The sequence below is a fragment of the Oncorhynchus gorbuscha genome, linkage group LGY (genome assembly GCF_021184085.1).
Source record: "Oncorhynchus gorbuscha isolate QuinsamMale2020 ecotype Even-year linkage group LGY, OgorEven_v1.0, whole genome shotgun sequence".
Taxonomy (NCBI): Eukaryota; Metazoa; Chordata; class Actinopteri; order Salmoniformes; family Salmonidae; genus Oncorhynchus; species Oncorhynchus gorbuscha.
Window position 1 is genome coordinate 444,748 of NC_060199.1, and position 22,993 is coordinate 467,740.

The 22,993-nt window shown below is 43.7% G+C and overlaps 1 protein-coding gene across 3 annotated transcripts in view; it reads left to right on the forward strand.

Moving 5' to 3' along the window:
* The window catches only part of LOC124016644 (solute carrier family 12 member 2-like), a 61,393-nt gene that overhangs the window by 16,947 nt on the left and 21,453 nt on the right, over positions 1 to 22,993 (forward strand). For all 3 annotated transcript variants that reach the window (XM_046332178.1, XM_046332180.1, XM_046332179.1), the window contains exons 10-19: positions 1,074 to 1,181; positions 1,438 to 1,561; positions 1,790 to 1,891; positions 3,498 to 3,653; positions 5,451 to 5,550; positions 7,085 to 7,196; positions 9,572 to 9,712; positions 11,674 to 11,780; positions 13,766 to 13,845; positions 14,748 to 14,888. In XM_046332178.1, the coding sequence (XP_046188134.1) occupies positions 1,074 to 1,181; positions 1,438 to 1,561; positions 1,790 to 1,891; positions 3,498 to 3,653; positions 5,451 to 5,550; positions 7,085 to 7,196; positions 9,572 to 9,712; positions 11,674 to 11,780; positions 13,766 to 13,845; positions 14,748 to 14,888 (1,171 nt within the window). The remainder of the gene's footprint in view (positions 1 to 1,073; positions 1,182 to 1,437; positions 1,562 to 1,789; positions 1,892 to 3,497; positions 3,654 to 5,450; positions 5,551 to 7,084; positions 7,197 to 9,571; positions 9,713 to 11,673; positions 11,781 to 13,765; positions 13,846 to 14,747; positions 14,889 to 22,993) is intronic.

Genomic DNA, 22,993 nt, shown 5'->3' on the forward strand with positions numbered 1-22,993 from the left:
CTCCTATAACAGCCTCCACTCTTCTGGGAAGGCTTTCCACTAGATGTTGGAACATTGCTGCTATAACAGCCTCCACTCTTCTGGGAAGGATTTCCACTAGATGTTGGAACATTGCTGCTATAACAGCCTCCACTCTTCTGGGAAGGCTTTCCACTAGATGTTGGAACATTGCTGCTATAACAGCCTCCACTCTTCTGGGAAGGCTTTCCACTAGATGTTGGAACATTGCTGCTATAACAGCCTCCACTCTTCTGGGAAGGCTTTCCACTAGATGTTGGAACGTTGCTGCGGGGAATTGCTTCCATTTAGCCACAAGCATTAGTGAGGTCGGCACTGATGTTGGGTGATGATGACTGGCTCGCATTCAACGTTCCGATTCATCCCAAAGGTGTTCAGTTGGGTTGAGGTCAGAGCTCTGTGCAGGCCAGTCAAATTCTTCCAAACCGGATCTCGACAAACCATTTCTGTATGAACCTCACTTTGTGCACAGGGGCACTGTCATGCTGCAACAGGAAAGGACCTTCCCCAAACTGTTGCCACATTTGGAAGCACAGAATTTCTAGAATGCCATTGTCTGCTGTAGCGTTTCCCATCACTCGAACTAAGGGGCCTAGCCCAAACCATAAAAAAGTATTATTATCATTATTCCTCATCCGCCATTTGACCAACTGACTTGTTGGATTGGTGGCATCCTGTGATTGTGCCACGTTGAAAGTCACTGAGCTCTTCAGTTAGGTCATTCTACTGCCAATGTTTGTCCTATGGAGATTGCATGGCTGTGTTCTCATATTTCTACATCTGTCAGCAACGGGTGTGGCTGAAATAGCAGAATCCTCTAATTTGGAGGGGTGTCCACATGCTTTGTGTATATATTGTGCATGTCTGATTGGGTGATGTTTGCCACCTAGAATGGCAGCCATTTTGTGGCAATTGTTATCACCGTTGAGTGGTGAGGGGAACTTGAAGAAACGTACATACTTAGTCCTCTTCGTCCCGGGTTGGACAGAAGTTGTCGAAGATAGGTCTGGCCTTATGGGCTCAGCTGTTTAACCGGTATCATGCCTTTTCCTTAGGTCATGAGCATCGTGTCCGGGTTCAGCCCCATCATCACCGCCGGAATCTTCTCCGCCACTCTGTCCTCTGCCCTGGCTTCTCTGGTCAGCGCCCCCAAAGTGTTCCAGGTAGACTCTGTCCTCAGATCCTGCTTCCTTAATCTGTCCCTGCTAGTCACGTTATGCTTTTACCAAATTAACCTTACATTATGGAATAGCTGTCAGAGTTTATGCACATGTCCTGTTACAGTTACTGTCCCATAGACACAAATCAAAGGCAAGGTTGTGATCTTGTATCCCAATGTTCCTCAGGTCATCATCTAGTGTCCCATCTGCTGATTAGTATAGCGGTGTCCAATTCCAATGGTTTTTCCTTCTCCTCCAGGCTCTATGCAAAGACAACATCTACCCCGGCCTTGAGATGTTCGCCAAGGGATATGGCAAGAACAACGAGCCCCTTCGCGGCTACATCCTCACCTTTTGCATCGCTCTGGCCTTCATCCTCATTGGTAATTACGCTGTCCAGGTTTAGACATCTAACAATGACACTTATTCACAATACGACATTCTGTAGTATGTCATGAAAATGTAATTCACTATTATGTCAGTATATCATTCAGTAGTACATCAGTAATATGTCATTTAGTAGTATAATTTAGTCCTAATGTTTACTATTGAAAGTCTATGGACAGTTCCCTATGAACAACTAAACTGCCATGATTTTGTCTTTATTTTAGCCCAGTTGAACGTTATTGCACCCATCATCTCCAACTTCTTCCTGGCCTCCTATGCTCTCATCAACTTCTCTGTATTCCACGCCTCTCTGGCCAACTCTCCAGGTAAGTCCTTTTGGGACAACAACAAAACTGAGGAAAAGTTATATCTGCAGAAAATCTGGAATTTCAATGCTACCGAAAAACAGCCCAGAAGGTCCTGACTATGGCCAGAATGAAGTCATGAGTCTTAACAGTAAAGTCATTAGGCTTGAAGGTGAGATTTAATAGGAAATAGGACTTTCAAACAAATGATTTATAGGTGGGGGCAGTCCTCACTCTGTCATTCTTAGTGAATGCATTGCTCCACTGGTATGTGTTACATCGAGTCGCATCTATCTTTCCATTCCCCAAATAGCTTAAAGCTTGAGATAACAGATGTAATGACATGACTGAGTTATGGGAACATTGTCATAACTGGACAATTGTTTTATTAAAGAATGGCAACTGCGATCTTTATGATAAGGCCCACAGTTTTATTCTTAAGGAAGTAAATTGGAAGAAATGGGATTGTCTCAATGGCTCTCAGTATTATGCAAATGTTTGATAGACACTTGGTTGAAAGCAATACTGCTGGGAAACAACATGTACTGCTGCTTATTATTCAATGCAACACATTCTGTATATTGGATTTGACCCATGTCTGACTGATGTGATTTGTGTAGGAGTCAAACCTCAGGGGTTTAGTAGTGAGGCTAGCTTGGCCTGATGGCACAGTGTCACTAAATGTCACTTAGATCTACGCTGGATGATGTCCACTCAGTGTCAACTGTCATTCTATTGGTGTCAAGAAATCAAGATCTTTACTGTCATTCTATTGGTGTCAAGAAATCAAGATCTTTACTGTCATTTTTTTGTACCTAATGGTCATCAGTTGTGCCTTAGTCATGATGGAAAAGACAAATGATCTTTACTGTCATTCTATTGATGTTTGTTTTTCTGTTAATCAAGAAATCAAGATCTTTACTGTCATTCTATTGGTGTCAAGAAATCAAGATCTTTACTGTCATTCTATTGGTGTCAAGAAATCAAGGTCTTTACTGTCATTCTAGAATGACGTCACTCCAATGTACCCTTTATGTCCTGTGGTTTTTGTAGTTCTTGTCACTGTGTAACCGTGCGCACAGTTAAACTGTGCCCCATTGTACCAGTTTACTAAACTCCCACTAGTCTAGTCTCTTTAGTATCTAATTAACTGGGATCCAGTAGTGGATGTAACATTATTGTGCAATGTTTTTTTACACCATTTGTAATCCAAGTGCATATCCATGCTCTTTCCTTAAATTAGTGATGTTGCTATATTAAGCCGCCGCCCATTTTTTATGATTCAGTAATTTCACTTATAACGATGACGTTTGTTGGAATATGTGAAGAAGTAATGCAAGTCGTAAATGAACAAGAGCTCTCAGCTATGGTAAGCAGCTCTCCATAGACACTTGCTGATTTCTTCATAGACACGAGTGGCAGATTCGATCTAACCTTTTGGATTCTACCTCCATGTTCTTATGTTATTCCTTAAATGTGGATATATAACCCATTCTAACCTCTCTACGGTCTTTTACAATAAGGATAAAGGCCATATGCTGGCACCCCTTGGTATTACTGACCCCCAAAGTGCAGTTTTACGAGGGTCCTTATAAGGGAGTCCACCTAACGTTTCTCTGATCCTTAGGGTGGCGCCCCAGCTTCAAGTTCTACAACATGTGGGTGTCCCTGGCTGGAGCTGTGCTGTGCTGCGTGGTCATGTTCGTCATCAATTGGTGGGCAGCCCTGATGACCAACGTTATTGTCATGGGCCTCTACATCTACGTGAGCTACAAGAAGCCCGGTGAGTGACTCAAGACCAGGCCAAGTCGGCCATCTTGGATTGCCTCAACATCGACTAGTGTTACTTTGCCAAGATAGGTGCTCATTGAGAAACTTGCCTCAACATCGACTAGTGTTATTTTGCCAAGATAGGTGCTCATTGAGAAACTTGGCTCAACATCGACTAGTGTTATTTTGCCAAGATAGGTGCTCATTGAGAAACTTGGCTAACATGGCTTACGGTTATCTTACTTTACAAAGATCATTACCATATTATTTCATGAATTAGCCTACCCTTTAATTGAAAAAATATAGCAATGCCCCCAAAAGAGGTCAATCGCTGTGAATTATACCTCACCACTTCTTTTTCCTATTCCACTGAAATATCAACCTTTATGACTAAGCCACATTAGCACAATGCACTGACAGTCCCCTGATGCCCAGAGATGCTTTGAACACTCCCGAGTGGCGCAGTGGTCTAATGCACTGCATCTCAGTGCTAGAGATGTCACTACAGACCCTGGTTCGATCCCAGGCTGTAACACAACCGGCCATGATCGGGAGTCCCATAGGGCGGGGCACAATTGGCCCAGCGTCATCCGGGTTAGGGGAGGATTTGGCCAGGCTAGGCCTTCATTGTAAAATAAGAATTTGTTCTTAACTGACTTACCTAGTTAAATAACAAAAATGCTTTGAACACAATGTGAATCAGGCCCCACTATTGATATTTATTTTTTTATTGCTGATGCATACATGTATTTTGGTGAAGTGGTAAAGCATTTGCATTACAAGTATGTTTTTGTTGTGCACCCTCTGCTGCAGTGCAGCCCAGGCCAACATGGTTGAAATGTATTTATAACTAAACGCAGGGTTGTGGAAACGGGCAGTATGACTACAGCCAAAATGAACCAGCTATTCACAATGTGATGCTGTGTTAAGGTCCGTTACATTTGAATCAGAGGGCTTGCTGCTTAGAGGGAAGGCAGGATGTGGGTTGTCAAAAACAATGGCTCTCGGCTCTATTTGCAGGGTAGAACATATGTTTCCACAAAAATATTCTGTCAACTTCGTCATTCAGTCTGTTAATTAGCATACGGATTTATAAATTATTATTTCTACCTTGTACATTAATAGACATTCCCTCCGATGTTTCTATGGTGATTTGCCAAAGGGCTGGCTCATTCTCCTGTTAACCTCTCTTAAACTTCCCACCCACGCAAGGCAGCGTGACATTAAATGGGGGGCTTTTAAATGTCTAGTACTGGGAGGGTGAGGGTGCGGATACATGCAGTTACATACGCTCGAGGACTAGACTGTTGAGGTCCCCACAGGGTTAAGATGGTCCACTGTGTTAGTGCTCAGGCTCTCTGGCCTGGCTGTGCTGATTCTATTCTGGAGCAAGCTGAGGACTAGACTGTTGAGGTCCCCACAGGGTTAAGATGGTCGATTGGAAGTCCCCATATGGAACCGCTGGCTCTGGGTAAACAAACCTGACCTGCACTGGAAACCCCAGGGGGGAGCACCAGATACCAATTTAGACATTCACAGAGGCACACTTGTATGAACACACATACACAAATAGAGTCACACACTCCATTTGACATGCAGCTATAAACACACACATGCCCTCCCTCACAGACTTACACACATTCTCACACACGCAGAGTCACAGCTTCACACACAGCTCTACACACTCATGCACAGCATCCCTACTGACTCCCACACTGCATGGAACTTGTTCCACTGGCCTTACTGGCTTAATGGCCACCTGACTCGAGAATGTGACTATGTTTGAGACTATGTTTGTCCTCTCTTCCAGATGTGAACTGGGGCTCCTCGACCCAGGCTCTAACATACCATCAGGCCCTGACCCACAGTCTGCACCTCAGCAGTGTTGAGGACCACATCAAGAACTTCAGGTATAGAACACACTTTAGCACACACACACACACACACACACACACACACACACACACACACACACACACACACACACACACACACACACACACACACACACACACACACACACACACTACTTAGACCAAAGGAATGGTATGGTCTTTGAAATGCAGTGGCCCATAGAAAGGCTATATTCTTAACAATAAACCACCTTAGTTTTACTACCAGCGCCCTTCCTGGTGTTTCATTATGCTACTTTTTCAGTATTTACTGGGGAAAATGTTCAGTATTCAGGAAATGTCCTTCATTCACGTTGTCATAAAGGCTGTTGCCCTGTTAGTTCTAACAGTATCTGATGGGCAAATTAGATGAACAACTCTTCACTTAATTACCCTTCGATGTTGCATGGCAAGTTGTCACTAACACATGCCCACTGAGGTGTGCTGATCCGGGGAGGCTGCAGCAGGCTTGACTGCATCCGGGTGGCAGGGGAGGACATTGCTGTTTGTCCAGTCAGGCTACAGCAGGCCCATCTCTCCGTCTCGGCATGACGCATCCCCTTGGAGAGGGTTGTGTAACTGCACACCTGGGACAACAGTGGCAGATACTTGGCATCCTGAACACTGCCTTGCCTCAGAGGACAAAAGTGTGAGACTAAATTAGTCTATTCTCGAAAACCTAGCATCTGTCATCATATAGCAACGGTGTAGAGCATGGGAGTTGGAGTATAGAACCGTGTTTCTCGAAGACGTGGGCACTGCCTCAATCACACAAACAAGGGGGCAGACATATTTTAGTACTAGTGTTCTAGTGATACAATATCAAATGGATGCTTACCTTGATTTTAATCAAACATACACTCTCGTTCAGGGTCTTGTTCAGAAACACTGATATAGGAAAAGCTTTCCATCAGGTCACCCTCAGAACTTGTCCGAGCCACAACACGACTATCTCTAGCTCTATTGTTCACCTGCTCACACAAGGACTGTAAGAGTTGCTGTGGATGCTTTTCAGAATGCGCAATTCGCCCTGGAAGTGTTCCCATGGCAATACATCGGAGGTGAGGGATTATGGAGCATCTGATATTGTCTTCAGAATTCAAACGTGTTACTCCTGGACTTCTCGTTTCCACCCTTCTGGCTCTCTTATTAATCCCATGCGCTTAACATAGCTTTAATTTGATGTGCGTTACTCCATCCGAGTCTGTTCTTGTTCTTGATGAAAACTTCTGCTCTCAAGGTCATTAGAAGACATTGAGTGAGATGAAGCACTGTGTGCATGTGAGCTCGTGAAAAAAGTCAGTGGCCAAGAGGTGGCCATTGGTTAACCCTCCTGGAGAGGTAGTGGGTGCATGTTTTAGTTTCAGCTCTGCGCTAAACTGACCGAAATCTACTAAATCAGCTGCTCATTAGAACTTTGATTAACAATATCTCCATGAGGAGGGTTGGCCATCCTTGGGTTAGATATTGGTGTCCCTAGTATGTGTACCATTTACTGTTAGCATGGATACTAGCTAAATGCTGTTTTTGTATTGACTACGTTTTACCACAGACCCCAGTGCTTGGTGATGACGGGATACCCCAACTCCCGTCCGGCTCTGCTCCACCTGGTCCACGCCTTCACCAAGAACGTGGGCCTGATGATCTGCGGCCATGTGCGCACGGTGAGTCGCCAGAGACTTTGCCTACCTGGAGACCATTTTGGCTCCATCACATAACTGTACCATAGCACACAACAGGGCCATTTTGGCTCCATTTCACAATGTTTCACTCTTATTTTATAGCATACCCTTAATCTTAGATTACTAATCTCAATGCAATGCTCAAGGCTTTCGATTCTGTCAACCACCACATCCTCATCGGCAGACTCGACAGCCTTGGTTTCTCAAATGATTGCCTCGCCTGGTTCACCAACTACTTCTCTGATAGAGTTCAGTGTGTCAAATCGGAGGGTCTGCTGTCCGGACCTCTGGCAGTCTCTATGGGGGTGCCACAGGGTTCAATTCTTGGACCGACTCTCTTCTCTGTATACATCAATGAGGTCGCTCTTGCTGCTGGTGAGTCCCTGATCCACCTCTACGCAGACGACACCATTCTGTATACTTCCGGCCCTTCTTTGGACACTGTGTTAACAACCCTCCAGGCAAGCTTCAATGCCATACAACTCTCCTTCCGTGGCCTCCAATTGCTCTTAAATACAAGTAAAACTAAATCCATGCTCTTCAACCGATCGCTACCTGCACCTACCCGTCTGTCCAACATCACTACTCTGGACGGCTCTGACTTAGAATACGTGGACAACTACAAATACTTAGGTGTCTGGTTAGACTGTAAACTCTCCTTCCAGACCCATATCAAACATCTCCAATCCAAAGTTAAATCTAGAATTGGCTTCCTATTTCGCAACAAAGCATCCTTCACTCATGCTGCCAAACATACCCTTGTAAAACTGACCATCCTACCAATCCTCGACTTTGGCGATGTCATTTACAAAATAGCCTCCAATACCCTACTCAACAAATTGGATGCAGTCTATCACAGTGCAATCCGTTTTGTCACCAAAGCCCAATATACTACCCACCATTGCGACTTGTACGCTCTCGTTGGCTGGCCCTCGCTTCATACACGTCGCCAAACCCACTGGCTCCATGTCATCTACAAGACCCTGCTAGGTAAAGTCCCCCCTTATCTCAGCTCGCTGGTCACCATAGCATCTCCCACCTGTAACACACGCTCCAGCAGGTATATCTCTCTGGTCACCCCCAAAACCAATTCTTTCTTTGGCCGACTCTCCTTCCAGTTCTCTGCTGCCAGTGACTGGAACGAACTGCAAAAATCTCTGAAACTGGAAACACTTATCTCCCTCACTAGCTTTAAGCACCAACTGTCAGAGCATCTTACAGATTACTGCACCTGTACATAGCCCACCTATAATTTAGCCCAAACAACTACCTCTTTCCCAACTGTATTTAATTTATTTTTTTATTTTGCTCCTTTGCACCCCATTATTTTTATGTCTTTATTGTTTTTATTGTTTTTATTTTTATGCACATTCTTCCATTGCAAAACTACCATTCCAGTGTTTTACTTGCTATATTGTATTTACTTTGCCACCATGGCCTTTTTTGCCTTTACCTCCCTTCTCACCTCATTTGCTCACATTGTATATAGACTTGTTTATACTGTATTATTGACTGTATGTTTGTTTTACTCCATGTGTAACTCTGTGTCGTTGTATCTGTCGAACTGCTTTGCTTTATCTTGGCCAGGTCGCAATTGTAAATGAGAACTTGTTCTCAACTTGCCTACCTGGTTAAATAAAGGTGAAATGAAATAAAATAAAAATAAATAATTACTTCTAGTTAACTACCGGTGACTAAGGGCTTTATTGACTCCCATTAGAACCAATTTGCGGGAAACAGAACACAGTGGCTGCCCTATTGTTTTGAACCTTGTTGGTTGTGTTGCTCATATTAATCCCGTTTACTTTCAAATCCACATTTCATGTTGATTGAGTCGTTGCTCAATTAGCGATTGTTTTTTTCCCATTTTTTTCATGACTATTAGCAACTTTTTCCCCCATCTAAATCCCTCATGTGTGCGTTACCTGGGGGCAATAAAATGAGCGTTCCATTAAAGCGGTGTGGGACTGGAGAAATGTAATCGTCCCTGCGCTGTGCCCACAACGCTCTCTCTTTCTCTCTCATAAACACACACACTCTCACTTTCTCTATTCTTCCATTAACACTGGCAAAAAAGTGAGTGCTCCGACACCAGCCAATGGTAAAAATGGGCTGCTTTTTACGCTAAAGCCCCTCTCTCTGTAGACTCCATGACCTTTTAAGGCTGTTTGAATGGGGGCTTCTTCCAGGAAAACTTAAGCTCCTTTGACGGTAACTGGTACTGTAAATATATCCTCCACCTGTGATTTTGACTGTGCAAGGTGGAACTACATCTACGTTTGTTAATGAGTTGCTAAATGCTACACTTGGCCTTTAGCGTGACTGTTCTCATCTATGTGTGTGTGTTCTGTCCACAGGGCTCCAGAAGACCCAACTTCAAAGAGCTGTCCAACGACCAGACGCGCTACCAGCGCTGGCTGCTGAAAAACGAGACCAAGGCTTTCTACACCCCTGTGTTTGCCGACGACATGAGACAGGGCACCCAGTATCTGTTACAGGTGAGAACAGACAAACACTGCAATTGGTGGAAGCGGTAGGATCTGCTGTAGTTTTTTTTTACACGTACAACATTTTTGTTCTATATAAACTCAGCAGAAAACGAAACGTCCCTTTTTCAGGACCCTGTCTTTCAAAGATAATTCGTAAAAATCCACAGATCTTCATTATAAAGGGTTTAAATACTGTTTCCCATGCTTGTTTAATGAACCATAAACAATTAATGAACATGCACTAAAACAGCTTACAGACAGTAGGCAATTAAGGTCACAGTTATGAAAACGTAGGACACTAAAGAGGACTTTCTACAGACTGTTAAACACCAAAAGCAAGATGCCCAGGGTCCCTGCTCATCTGCGTGAACGTGACTTAAGCATGCTGCAAGGAGGCATGAGGACTGCAGATGTGGCCAGGGCAATACACTGCAATATCCGTACTGCGTACGCCTAAGACAGCACTACAGGGAAACAGGACGGACAGCTGATCATCCTCGCAGTGGCAGACCACGTGTAACAACTCCTGCACAGGATCGGTACATCCGAACAGCACACCTGCGGGACAGGTACAGGATGGCAACAACAACTGCCCGAGTTACACCAGGAACACACAATCCCTCCATCAGTGCTCAGACTGTCTGCAATAGGCAGAGGCTGGACTGAGGGCTTGTAGGCTTGTTGTAAGGCAGGTCCTCAACAGACATCACTGGCAACAATGTCATCTATGGGCACAAACCCACCATTGCTGGACCAGACAGGACTGGCAAAAAGTGCTCTTGACTGACGAGTTGCGGTCTTGTCTCACCAGGGTGATGGTCGGATTCGCGTTCATCGTCGAAGGAATGAACGTTACACCGAGACCTGTACTCTGGAGTGAGATCGATTTGGAGGTGGAGGGTCCGTCATGGTCTGGGGCGGTGTGTCACAGCATCATCTGACTGAGCTTGTTGTCATTGCAGGCAATCTCAACGCTGTGCGTTACAGGGAAGACATCCTCCTCCCTCATGTGGTACACTTCCTGCAGGCTCATCCTGACATGGCCCTCCAGCATGACAATGCCACCAGCCATACTGATCATTCTGTGTGAGATTTCGTGCAAGACAGGAATGTCAGTGTTCTGCCATGGCCAGCGAAGAGCCCAGATCCCAATCTCATTGAGCACGTCTGGGACCTGTTGGATTGGAGGGTGAGGACTAGGGCCATTCCCCCCCAGAAATGTCCGGGAACTTGCAGGTGCCTTGGTGGAAGAGTGGGTTAACATCTCACAGCAAGAACTGGCACATCTGGTGCAGTCCATGAGGAGGAGATGCACTGCAATACTTAACGCAGCTGGTGGCCACATCAGATACTGACTGTTACTTTTGATTTTGACCCCCCCCTTTGTTCAGGGACACATCATTTCACTTCTGTTAGTCACATGTCTGTGGAACTTATTCAGTTTGTGTCTCAGTTGTTGAATCTTGTTATGTTCATACAAATATTTACATATGTTAAATTTGCTGAAAATAAACGCAGTTGACTGAGATTACGTTTTTATTTTTTCTGAGTTTATATTTGAATTCCACTCTGGTTTCCCTAGAAACACATGCCTTTGGATTTATGCTAAATTTTACTATTTTTTTCCTGAAGTTCAAGCACATTGAGTCAAAGTGCATGATAATATATTGAAACCCATTGTGGTGTGGAGTTGAGGTCAATTCCAGTTCAACTCCATGGAATTGTCAAATGACTTGGAAAACTAGAATTTTAAAAAATATCCATGGATCAAGATTGAATTAACCCCAATGCAGGTGATATACTTTAATGTTATGATTGCTGGCCAAACAGACTTTTTCATGTTTGATAGCGATTGTGTAAGCTGATCTTTTGGGAGGTGTAGCACCCTGTCAACTTGATCTACAGATAGGGATTATTTAGTAGTGGCTTTAGGTTGGTCTGACCTGTTCTCCCCCTCTGTTTTACCCAAGGCTGCCGGACTGGGTCGCCTGAGGCCCAACACTCTGGTGATTGGCTACAAGAGTGACTGGAGGGACGGAGACATGATGAACGTGGAGACCTACATCCACATGATTCAGTGAGTAAAACAGGGGCTTTGCAAGCCACCTCATCAAAAGGCCATCCACAAAGATGCCCGATTTAGAACAGTCATTGTTTTAAAGCACCTGAACATGAGATGGGTTGTGAAGATAACAAGCTTAGTCATTAAATTACGAAAACTTAATTTATTGATCGGCAGGTAAGGGTGCTCTCGAGCGGCTAGATGTTCTTTAACATTCGGCCATCAGATTTGCCACCAATGCTCCTTATAGGACACATCACTGCATCACTGCATACTCCCCTGTAAACTGGTCATCTCTGTATATCTGTCACAAGACCCACTGGTTGATGCTTATTTATACAACCCTCTCTTAGGCCTCACTCCCCCCTAACTGAGATATCTACTGCAGCCCTCATCCTCCACATACAACACCTGTTCACTCCCCCCTAACTGAGATATCTACTACAGCCCTCATCCTCCACATACAACACCTGTTCACTCCCCCCTATCTGAGATACCTACTGCAGCCCTCATCCTCCACATACAACACCTGTTCACTCCCCCCTATCTGAGATATCTACTGCAGCCCTCATCCTCCACATACAACACCTGTTCACTCCCCCCTATCTGAGATATCTACTGCAGCCCTCATCCTCCACATACAACACCTGTTCACTCCCCCCTATCTGAGATATCTACTGCAGCCCTCATCCTCCACATACAACACCTGTTCACTCCCCCCTATCTGAGATATCTACTGCAGCCCTCATCCTCCACATACAACACCTGTTCACTCCCCCCTATCTGAGATATCTACTGCAGCCCTCATCCTCCACATACAACACCTGTTCACTCCCCCCTAACTGAGATATCTACTGCAGCCCTCATCCTCCACATACAACACCTGTTCACTCCCCCCTATCTGAGATATCTACTGCAGCCCTCATCCTCCACATACAACACCTGTTCACTCCCCCCTAACTGAGATATCTACTGCAGCCCTCATCCTCCACATACAACAGCCGTTCTGCCAGTCACATTCTGTTGAAGGTCGAACTGGACAGTTTTCTCAATCAGGGACTCTCTTACAGACAGTTGTGGCTGCTTTATGTGATGTGTTGTTGTCTCTTGACTTTTGTACTGTTGTCTGTGCTCAATAATGTTTGTACCAGGTTCTGCTACCATGTTGTGCTGCTACCATGTTGTGCTGCTGCCATGTTGTGTTGCTACCATGCTGTGTTATGTGTTGCTGCCATGCTATGTTGTCTTAGGACTCTTTATGTAGCTTTGTGTTGTCTCTCTTGTCGTGATGTGTATGTTCTACTATATTTGAATTTATTTTTATTTTTAATCCCAGCCCCCGTACCTGCAGGAGGCCATTTGCCTTTTGGTAGGCCACCATTGTAAATAGGGATTTGTTTTTAACTGACTTGCCTAAAAAATAAACAGTGAAATGCTTACTTACTTACCTTCCCAACAATGCAGAGAGAAAGAAAATAGAGAAATTATAGAAAAGTAAAATGTTATACACAAATACAGATAACTTGGTTATGAGATGATGACCAATGGATTTAGACTGAATCAGTCCTGGCGTAAAGTGTAGGGATTATTGTATTAGATTGGAAGGTTAGAGATGGTTCAGCCCCTGCATATTAAAACCTACGCTAATACTCACAACAATGTGCTCTTTAGTTTTCATTTCATGCTAGCTTCTACTATACACTTACATCAATGCAGTTTTATAGAATGGGCGAAGTCATGCTTTCACATGGTCTGTGAAGATCCCATCTCTACCAGTAAGGCATTTAACGTTGTCCTTCGAAACTTGGCCTCTTTCATTGCGGCTTGAGTTCTTAGCTTGTTTGTTTGCGGTAACCTTGTTAAAGTGCGTATGCGTGTTTAGTCTGAGTGAAAAACTGCACGTTTAATGTAGTTTGTTGTACACATACACACAGGCCCTGCTCAGTGTCAAGCGTCTTCCTGTAAAATGCAAACAGAGTGCGTTTGTTTGTGCCTTTCAGCGATGCCTTTGACTTCCAGTACGGTTCCGTGGTCTTCAGACTGAAGGAGGGACTAGACGTATCCCACATCTCAGAACAAGGTGAAACACTTTCATACCAAATTACATGATGTACTTACCCACCCACACACACACAAACGACTAATCTTATCAGCTTGTCTCATTTGTTTCCTCCTAAAACTTTATTCAGTTATTGAGAAAATTAATTCAGCACTAGTATTTTGCCATGTCATGTTAATTTGTTCAGCGCGACGATTGTGTCTGGGCCAATTTTCAACTACACAGGGAATCGAGAGCATCCAATTGAGGTGTGGTTGTTAAACATTTTCTGATGAACCTCATTTCCAGCTGCAGATTATAGGCTCTTTGATTTGTTCTCACGCAGTCACTCCCTGTTAACCTTCCTATTCCTCTTCACTGATTACAGGTTCACATTTTCTGATCATTTCTTGGTTGAAGAGTAGATTCTCACGTACCATTCGTTCACCAATAACTCTGAGTCAATGCAATGCGTGTTGATAACACCAGCATTCAAATAAAACTCAAGTCTTTGCTTGTCTGTGGGATTTTTACTGCTTTCTAGTTCTATTCATCTTCCTTAGTCCAGTGAGTTGACCTGGCTTGTACCATGGCCAGTAGTGGGCGGCGACTCTGCTTTTCCACCCAAATTCACCTAAATTGGCCCAAATGGCTCAGCCACCATTTCAGAACACACTGTTTGCCTTTTACCCACCAAATAATCCCATCATCAAGATTATTTCCTACATTTTAAGAGTTACCATCCACATCTGTGTTTAGTGGACATAAAAATGACTCTTGTTTAAGTTGTATTCCACTTACAAAGCCCATGCTATTTTCCAGGTAATTGGTTTTTGACGTTTACAAGATGTTATTTTTGCTCTAGGCTAATAGTTTATCTTCACTGGTCATTTGTTAACAAACATTAACAGAATGTCCAGTAAACATGGTTAATGGTTTCACAGATGACCTGCTGTCGTCACAGGAGAAGACGTCAGGAATGAAGGATGTGGTGGTGTCCATCAACATGAAGGACTCTGACGGAGACTCGTCCAAGCCTTTGTCCAAGGCCACCAGTGTCCAGAACAGCCCAGCCATGCAGAAAGGTCAGGTGTCATTCTAAAGTAACCCACATATAAACAGTGAGTGCCTTTTTACACCAGTGGTTGTGCGCACATACCTGATTCGGCTAATCGAGGTCAAGATTGCTGTGCAGGACGGAAACACTCTTCAGCTCTGAAGGAGCAGGAAGGTTGGTCACCTAATTTTTTACAACTTCACATTGAGATATGGAAAATTAGGCTTTTGTGAAATCACAATGTGAACGTGCTGTTTTGGCTCTTGAGGAAGGGGTTTCAGATGTAAGAATTCTGAAAGCAGTTTACCGCCACACGCTGATCCCCCTCTAGATCCCCCTCTACTCAGAGAGGAAGTGGACTCTGACACTGTGACCCCCAGCCTTCCCACTGGGCCCAGTCTGTCCACAGCACACAGATGGCTTTACTACAGAGTGTGTTCCTTGTTTGTTTACACACACATTTGTGCATGTACACACACATACACGAAAACATCTCATGCATGTATACGCATGTGCTCACACACAGATGGCTTCAAAATGTTGTCTGTCTGCTGCCTCCTTAAACTGTGGACAAATAAACAGGGAAACTGTTCCCACATGTCTTACAGACAGGCTGGGATCTTTAGTTGATTCCCGACATGGAATTCTATTTATGCCACTAACGTCACGTTTAATGGAATCCTCCCATAGGGAGTCCCATGTCCGTGACCCTGTGGGTAGGCCTGGGCGATATGGCCTAAAAATAATGTAGATTTATTTTCAGACCTAAGGATGAATAACAATATTTTATTTATTTACCTAGTGAAGTCGGTTAAGAACAAATTCTTAGCTACAATGACAGCCTACCCCGGCCAAACCCGGACGATGCTGGGCCAATTGTGGGCCGCCCTATAGGACTCTCAATCGTGGCCGGATGAGATACAGCCTGGATTCGAACCAGGGACTGTAGTGATGCCTCTTGCACTGAGATGTAGTGCCTTAGACTAAATGAGAATTTGTTCATAAACTGACTTGCCTAGTTAAATAAAAAGTTAAATAAATAAAACAGACTTATTCTAAAATTGATTCAACAGTTTTTTTTCCTCAGTCTAAACACAATGACCCATAATGACAAAGTAAAAACAGGTTTTTAGAAAATGTTGCTAATTTATTTTTAAAAATTAAACTGAAATATCACATTTGCATAAGTATTCAGACCATTTACTCAGTACTTTATTGAAACACCTTTGGCAGCGATTACAACCTCGAGTCTTCTTGGGTATGACGCTACAAGCTTGACACACCTGTATTTGGGGAGTTGCTTCCATTCTTCTCTGCAGATGCTCTCAAGCTCTGTCAGACTTGATGGGGAGCGTTGCTGCACAGTGATTTTTTTTCAGGTCTATATAGACATGTTTGATCGGGTTGAAGCCCAGGCTCTGGCTGGGCCACTCAAGGATATTCAGAGACTTGACCCGAAGCCACTCCTGCGACGTCTTGGCTGTGTACTTAGGGTCATTGTCCTGTTGGAAGATGAACCTTTGCCCCAGTCTGAGGTCCTGAGCGCTCTGAAGCAGGTTTTCATCAAGGATCTCTCTGTATTTTGCGCCGTTCATCACGATCCTGACTAGTCTCCCAGTCCCTGCTGCTGAAAAAAATCCCCACAGCATGATGCTGCCACCACCATGCTTCACCGTAGGGATGGTGCCAGGTTTCCTCCAAACGTGACGCTTGGCATTCAGGCCAAGGAGTTCAATCTTGGTTTCATCAGACCAGATAATCTTGTTTCTCATGGTCAGAGTCCTTTGGGTGCCTTTTGGCAAACTCCAAGCGGGCTGTCATGTGCCTTTTTACTGAAGAGTGGCTTCTGCCTGGCCACTCTACCATAAAGGCCTGATTGGTGGAGTGCTGCAGAGATGGTTGTCTTTCTGGAAGGTTCTCCTATCTCCACAGAGGAACTCTAGAGCTCTGTCAGAGTTACCACCAGGTTCTTGGTCACCTCCCTGACCAAGGCCCTTCTTCCCCGACTGTTCAGTTTGGCTGGGATAACCACCTCTAGGATAATCTTGGTGTTTCCTACCGTCTTCCATTTAAGAATGATGGAGGCCACTGTGTTCTTTGGGACCTTCAATCCTGCAGAAATGTTTTGGTCCCCTTCTGTGCCTTGGCACAGCTCTGAGAACGCGGCTGGGGATGTCGCTGGGCCGGCAGCCTTGCAAGGGTTAACACGTTTAAATGTTTTACTCACGTTGGCTGCAGTGAAGGAGAGCCCACAAGTTTTGGTAGCGGCCTGTGTCAGTGACACTGTATTGTCCTCAAAGTTAGCTTTGAGGAGCGTTGTTTAGTTTGTCTGGGAGCAAGACATCGTGGTCCGCGGCGGGGCTGGTTTTCCTTTTGTAGTCTGTGATTGACTGTAGACCCTGCCACATACGTCTCGTGTCTGAGCCATTGAATTGCGACTCTACTTTGTCTCTATACTGACGCTTAGCTTGTTTGATTGCCTTGCGGGGGGAATAGCTACACTGTTTGTATTCGGTCATGTTTCCAATCACCTTGCCCTGATTAAAAGCAGTGGTTCGAATGCTGCCATCAATCCACGGTTTCTGGTTGGGGAATGTTTTAACCTGTCTAGGACTGGAACCCCTCGCCAACAGCCAATGAAATTGCAGGGCGCCAAATACAAATCAACAGAAATCTCATAAATCAAATTTCTCAAACATACAAGTATTTAACACCATTTTAAAGATCAAATTCTCGTTAATCCAGCCACAGTGTCTGATTTCAAAAATGCTTTACAGTGAAAGCTCCACAAACGATTATGTTAGGTCACCACCAACTCACTGAAAAACCCAGCCATGTTTCCAGCCAAAAAGCAGAAATAGAGATAAAATTAATCACTAACCTTTGATGATCTTCATCAGATGACAATCATAGGATTTCATGTTACACAATGCATGTATAATTTGTTCGGTTAAGTTAATATTTATATCCAAAGATCTTATTTTACAATGGCGTGTTATGTTCAGTAGTTCCAAAATATGGAGTGATTAGGCAGAGAGCCACATGAATTCACAGAAATACTCATTATGAATGTCGATGAAAATACAATTTTTAGACATGGAAATATAGATACACTTCTCCTTAATGCAACCGCTGTGTCAGATTTTTTTAAAACTTTGGGCTCGGAGCCCAAACCAGCCAGAGAAATATCCGCCATGTTGGGTAGTCAACATTATTCATAAATAGCATTATAAATTTTAACTTACCTTTGATGATCAGAATGCACTCCCAGGAATCGCAGTTCCACAATAAATGCTTGTTTTGTTCGATAATGTCCATCATTTATGTCCATTCATGTCCAATAGCTTCTTTTGTTAGGGCGTTTGGTAAACAAATCCAAATGCGCGATCTGGTCCATTCGGACGAAACATTCAAAAAGTTATATTACAGGTCGAAGAAACTTGTCAAACGTAGTATAGAATCCATCTTTAGGATGTTTTTATCATAAAAGTTCAATAATGTTCCAACCGGAGAATTCCATTGTCTGTAGAAAAGCAATGGAACGACAGCTGCCTCTCAAGTGAAAGCGTGTGACTGAGAACGAGGCTGTAGGCAGACCACTGACTCCAGGAGCTCCCATCCACATCACAGTAGAAGCCTGAAACAACGTTCTGAAGATGGTTGACATCTAGTGAAAGCCTTAGGAAGTGCAACATAACCAATATCCCAGTGTATTCAATAGGTTGAGTTAAAAACTACAAACCTCTGATTTCCCACAAACCTTCCATTTCCCACCATTCAAACCGTTTTAGAAACTTCAGTGTTTTCTATCCAATACTAATAATAATATGCATATATTAGCATCTGGGACTGAGTAGGAGGCAGTTCACTCTGGGCACGATATTCATCCAAAGGTGAAAATGCTGCCCCCTACCCCAAAGAAGTTAATAGACGCTGTGGTTACAACATCACCGATGCACTTGCTAATAAATTCATTCACCGAATCAGCGTATTCATCAATGTTATTGTCCGACGCTATGCGGAACATATCACAGTTCACGTGATTGAAGCAATCTTGAAGCGTGGAATCCGATTGGTTGGACCAGCGTTGAACAGACCTGAACACGGGCGTTTCCTGTTTTAGTTTCTGTCTATAGGCTGGGAGCAATAAAATGGAGTCGTGGTCAGATTTTCCGAAAGTCGGGTGGGGAGGGCTTTATGTGCGTCTCGGAGGTTAGAATAACAATGATCCATGGTTTTGCCAGCCCGGGTCGTGCATTCGACATGCTGATAACATTTAGGGAGCCTTGTTTTCAGATTAGCCTGGTTAAAATCCCCAGCTACAATAAATGCAGCCTCAGAATATGTGGTTTCCTGTTTACATAGAGTCCAATAAAGTTATTTCAGGGCCGTTGATGTGTCTGCTTGGGGGGATATACACGACAGTTATTATGATCGAAGAGAATTCTCTTGGTAGATAATGCGGTCGGCATTTGATTGTAAGGAATTCTAGGACTTGAGTTCCTGTATGTTGTTATGATCACACCACGTCTCGTTAATCATAAGGCATACACCCCACCCTTCTTCTTACCAGAGCGGTGTTTGTTTCTGTCGGTGTGATGCGTGAAGAAACCAGGTGGCTGTACACTGATGACGTATCCCTAGTGAGCCATGTTTCTGTCAGTGCGATCTGGAGAAACCAGGTGGCTGTACCTCTGAGAGCCCTAGTGAGCCATGTTTCTGTCAGTTCTGGAGAAACCAGGTGGCTGTACTGACTCTGATGACGTGTGAGCCATGTTTCTGTCAGTGCGATGAGAAACCAGGTGGCTGTACTGACTCTGATAACGTATCCCTAGTGAGCCATGTTTCCATGAAACAAAGAATGTTACAATCTCTGATGTCTCTCTGGAATGCTACCCTTGCTCAGATTTCGTTTACCTTGTTGTCAAGAGACTGGACATTGGCTAGTAGTATGTTCGAGAGCGGTGCGCGATGTGCCCGTCTACGGAGCCTGATTAGAAGACCGCTCCGTCTGCCCCTTCTGCGGCACCATTGTTTTTTGTCGCCGGCTGGGATCCGATCCATTGTCCTGGGTGGTGGACCAAACAGAGGATCTGCTTCAGGAAAGTCGTATTCCTGGTCGTAATGTTGGTGAGTTGACGTTGCTCTTATATCCAAATGTGTGTAGATTGCTGAGTTTATTTTAAATCCATCTTAGAATAAGGCTGTAAAGTAACAATATGTGGAAAGAGTCAAGGGGTCTGAATACTTAAGGCACCGTATTATCATTCGCATGATAATTTAAAAACACATTACTGTGCAGCAGACCAGGTACTTCTATGGGTGCTCAGATCCACACAATCATCAACATTTATAAGTACAGAAAAACCAGACACGTGCTCACATGGAGCCCTCCAAACAAAAGAAGATGTAAGAAATGACGATTATGAAATAAAGAAACTTGTTTTTCACAAGTGTATCATGTTGTGAACTCTGCAAACAACGTTTCCACTCAGATAACGAGAACTGTAAATGAATGTAATTAAGACATGCATTAACAGAAATGTATGGAATTAACTGTACATTCACTACTGGTGACATGTAATGGGGAAGTGATTTTTTTAAATCAATGGGCAAACCATTCACATTGAAACGATGAATTGGCGGGAGACAGCTGTGCATTCTGGGAGATTTTAAATTTTACTTCACCAGTGATGTAAAGTACTTAAGTAGTACTTTAAAGTATTTTTACTTCAGAAGTGTTTTGGGTTATCTGTAATTTACTTGTTACTTTGACAACTTTCACTACATTCCTATAGAAAATAATGTACTTTTTACTCCATATATTTTCTCTGACACCCAAAAGTACTCATTACATTCTGAATGCTTAACAGAACAGGACAATTGTCCAATTCACTCACTTATCAAGCGAAAATCCATGGTCATCCCTACTACCTCTGATCTGGCAGACTCATTAAACACAAATGCTTCATTTGTAAATGATGTCTGAGTGTTGGAGTGTGCCCCTGGCTATCAGTTAAAAATAAAAAAATAATTGTCCTGTCTGGTTTGCTTAATATAAGGAATTTTAAACGATTTACACTTTTACTTTTGATACTTAAGTACATTCTAACAATTCCATTTACTTTTGATACTAAAGTATATTTAAAACCAAATAGTTTGACTTTTACTTACGTAGTACTTTAGTGGGTGACTTTACTTGAGTCATTTTCTATTAAGGTGTCTTTACTTTTATTCAAGTATGACAATTGAGTACTTTTTCCATCACTGTATTTCACACACATTTTAGATGCTTTTCATTGACTGCCGCCACTCCATAAATCAGCAAGACCTATTGCCACACACGCTGCCCAAGACCTATTGCCACACACGCTGCCCAAGACCTATTGCCACACACGCTGCCCAAGACCTATTGCCACACACGCTGCCCAAGACCTATTGCCACACACGCTGCCCAAGACCTATTGCCACACACGCTGCCCAAGACCTATTGCCACACACGCTGCCCAAGCCCTATTGCCACACGCTGCCCAAGACCTATTGCCACACACGCTGCCCAAGACCTATTGCCACACACGCTGCCCAAGCCCTATTGCCACACACGCTGCCCAAGACCTATTGCCACACACGCTGCCCAAGACCTATTGCCACACACAAGACCTATTGCTGCCCAAGACCTATTGCCACAAGACCTACGCTGCCCAAGTTGACCTATTCCACACACGCTGCCCAATGAGCTAAGACCTGATCCTCTGACCTGTCACACACGCTGCCCAAGACCTATTGCCACACACGCTGCCCAAGTTGAGGAATTCTGAGCTAATGATCCTCTGTGGCTAGTATTTTCTGGTGAAAAAAAATATTAGTCCGTTTCTGTAGAAACAGGAGTAATTACATCATTTTGGCAAATGTATGTCCATTTACTCCTCTATTGAACCCACCGCTATGCCATTTCTCTCCTATTCTATTGGTTTTTGTATCAACTTTCTTTCGTTGTCCAGAAGCCAAAGGCACAATCCTTGTCGTATTAGCAACCCATCCTAGTTGTTGCATCTTCAGATTTTTCTAACAGAGAAGTTTCTAAAAGAGATGTTTGTCTGTTACACATGGAACCTTTATCAGGTGACCTGTTTAGAATGGTCTTTTCACGCTAATTGCATTTTGGCAAATGTTTACAGAGTTCCGTGTTCTGTTAAGATTCATTAACATAATCTAAATGTGATTTCTGTAATTCTGATCATGGGCGCCCTAATAGGTTATGCACCAAATGCAATTTCTCAAATGGCTGGTAAATAAAAATAAAAATGATGGGTCCGGTCGGTAAATTAAAATCTTCCTGGTCACGTTGTCCGGCACCACGTTTTCCCTAAAGGAAACCCTGGTGTTCACTACATAGTGAACATAGTGGGCCAAGTGACAAAAACAGTCAAATGAAGATGGTCATTTCTGTAATCGGCTTAGCACTAAGCAATGCTTAATGCCGGAACCTTTTATTATTTTCTCAGAACTTGTCCAGATTATTTATTTATTTAGTCATTTTCCACAACATTATTCTCCATCTTCTCACACTTGCGAACCTCGACCAGAAAACCTCTCCAAAATAGTTTAGTAGTGAGGGATTCAGGCCAAGGCTTTGTATGTTTTAACCCTCTAAGGTTGATGTCTGCGTCCCCGCAGAATTCTAATTAGCATAATAAAATATCCCTGTAAAATCTGTCAGTTTAAAACTAGAGATGTTTTTTTGTGCATTGAATGCGACTCAATCCACTGCATCCCCCTATGCTGCATTTACGCATCTGCAGAAATAGTCTGACACACCGCTCTATGAGAGATCCCGAAAATCAGTCATTTCATCTTCTGGAAACGGTTTGGCTTACAAATGATTATGTCTATGGAAAGATGAGTCTCTCACGGACACGATGGTGTTCTCCGTTTGCTCTACGACCTGACTTAGGACTTGTCTGAAGTTAGTACAGCCGATCTGCCAACTTCTGCCTGTAGCGTCCAAGTCTGGGCTACACACTAGTATGATCCCTCTGTGGAAAGGTGAGACTCTCACGAACATGCACGTCAGTTGTTTTGCTCTAAGACGCCCACTGGCCTCACAAGACTCGTCTGAAGGTCCCGTGGTAC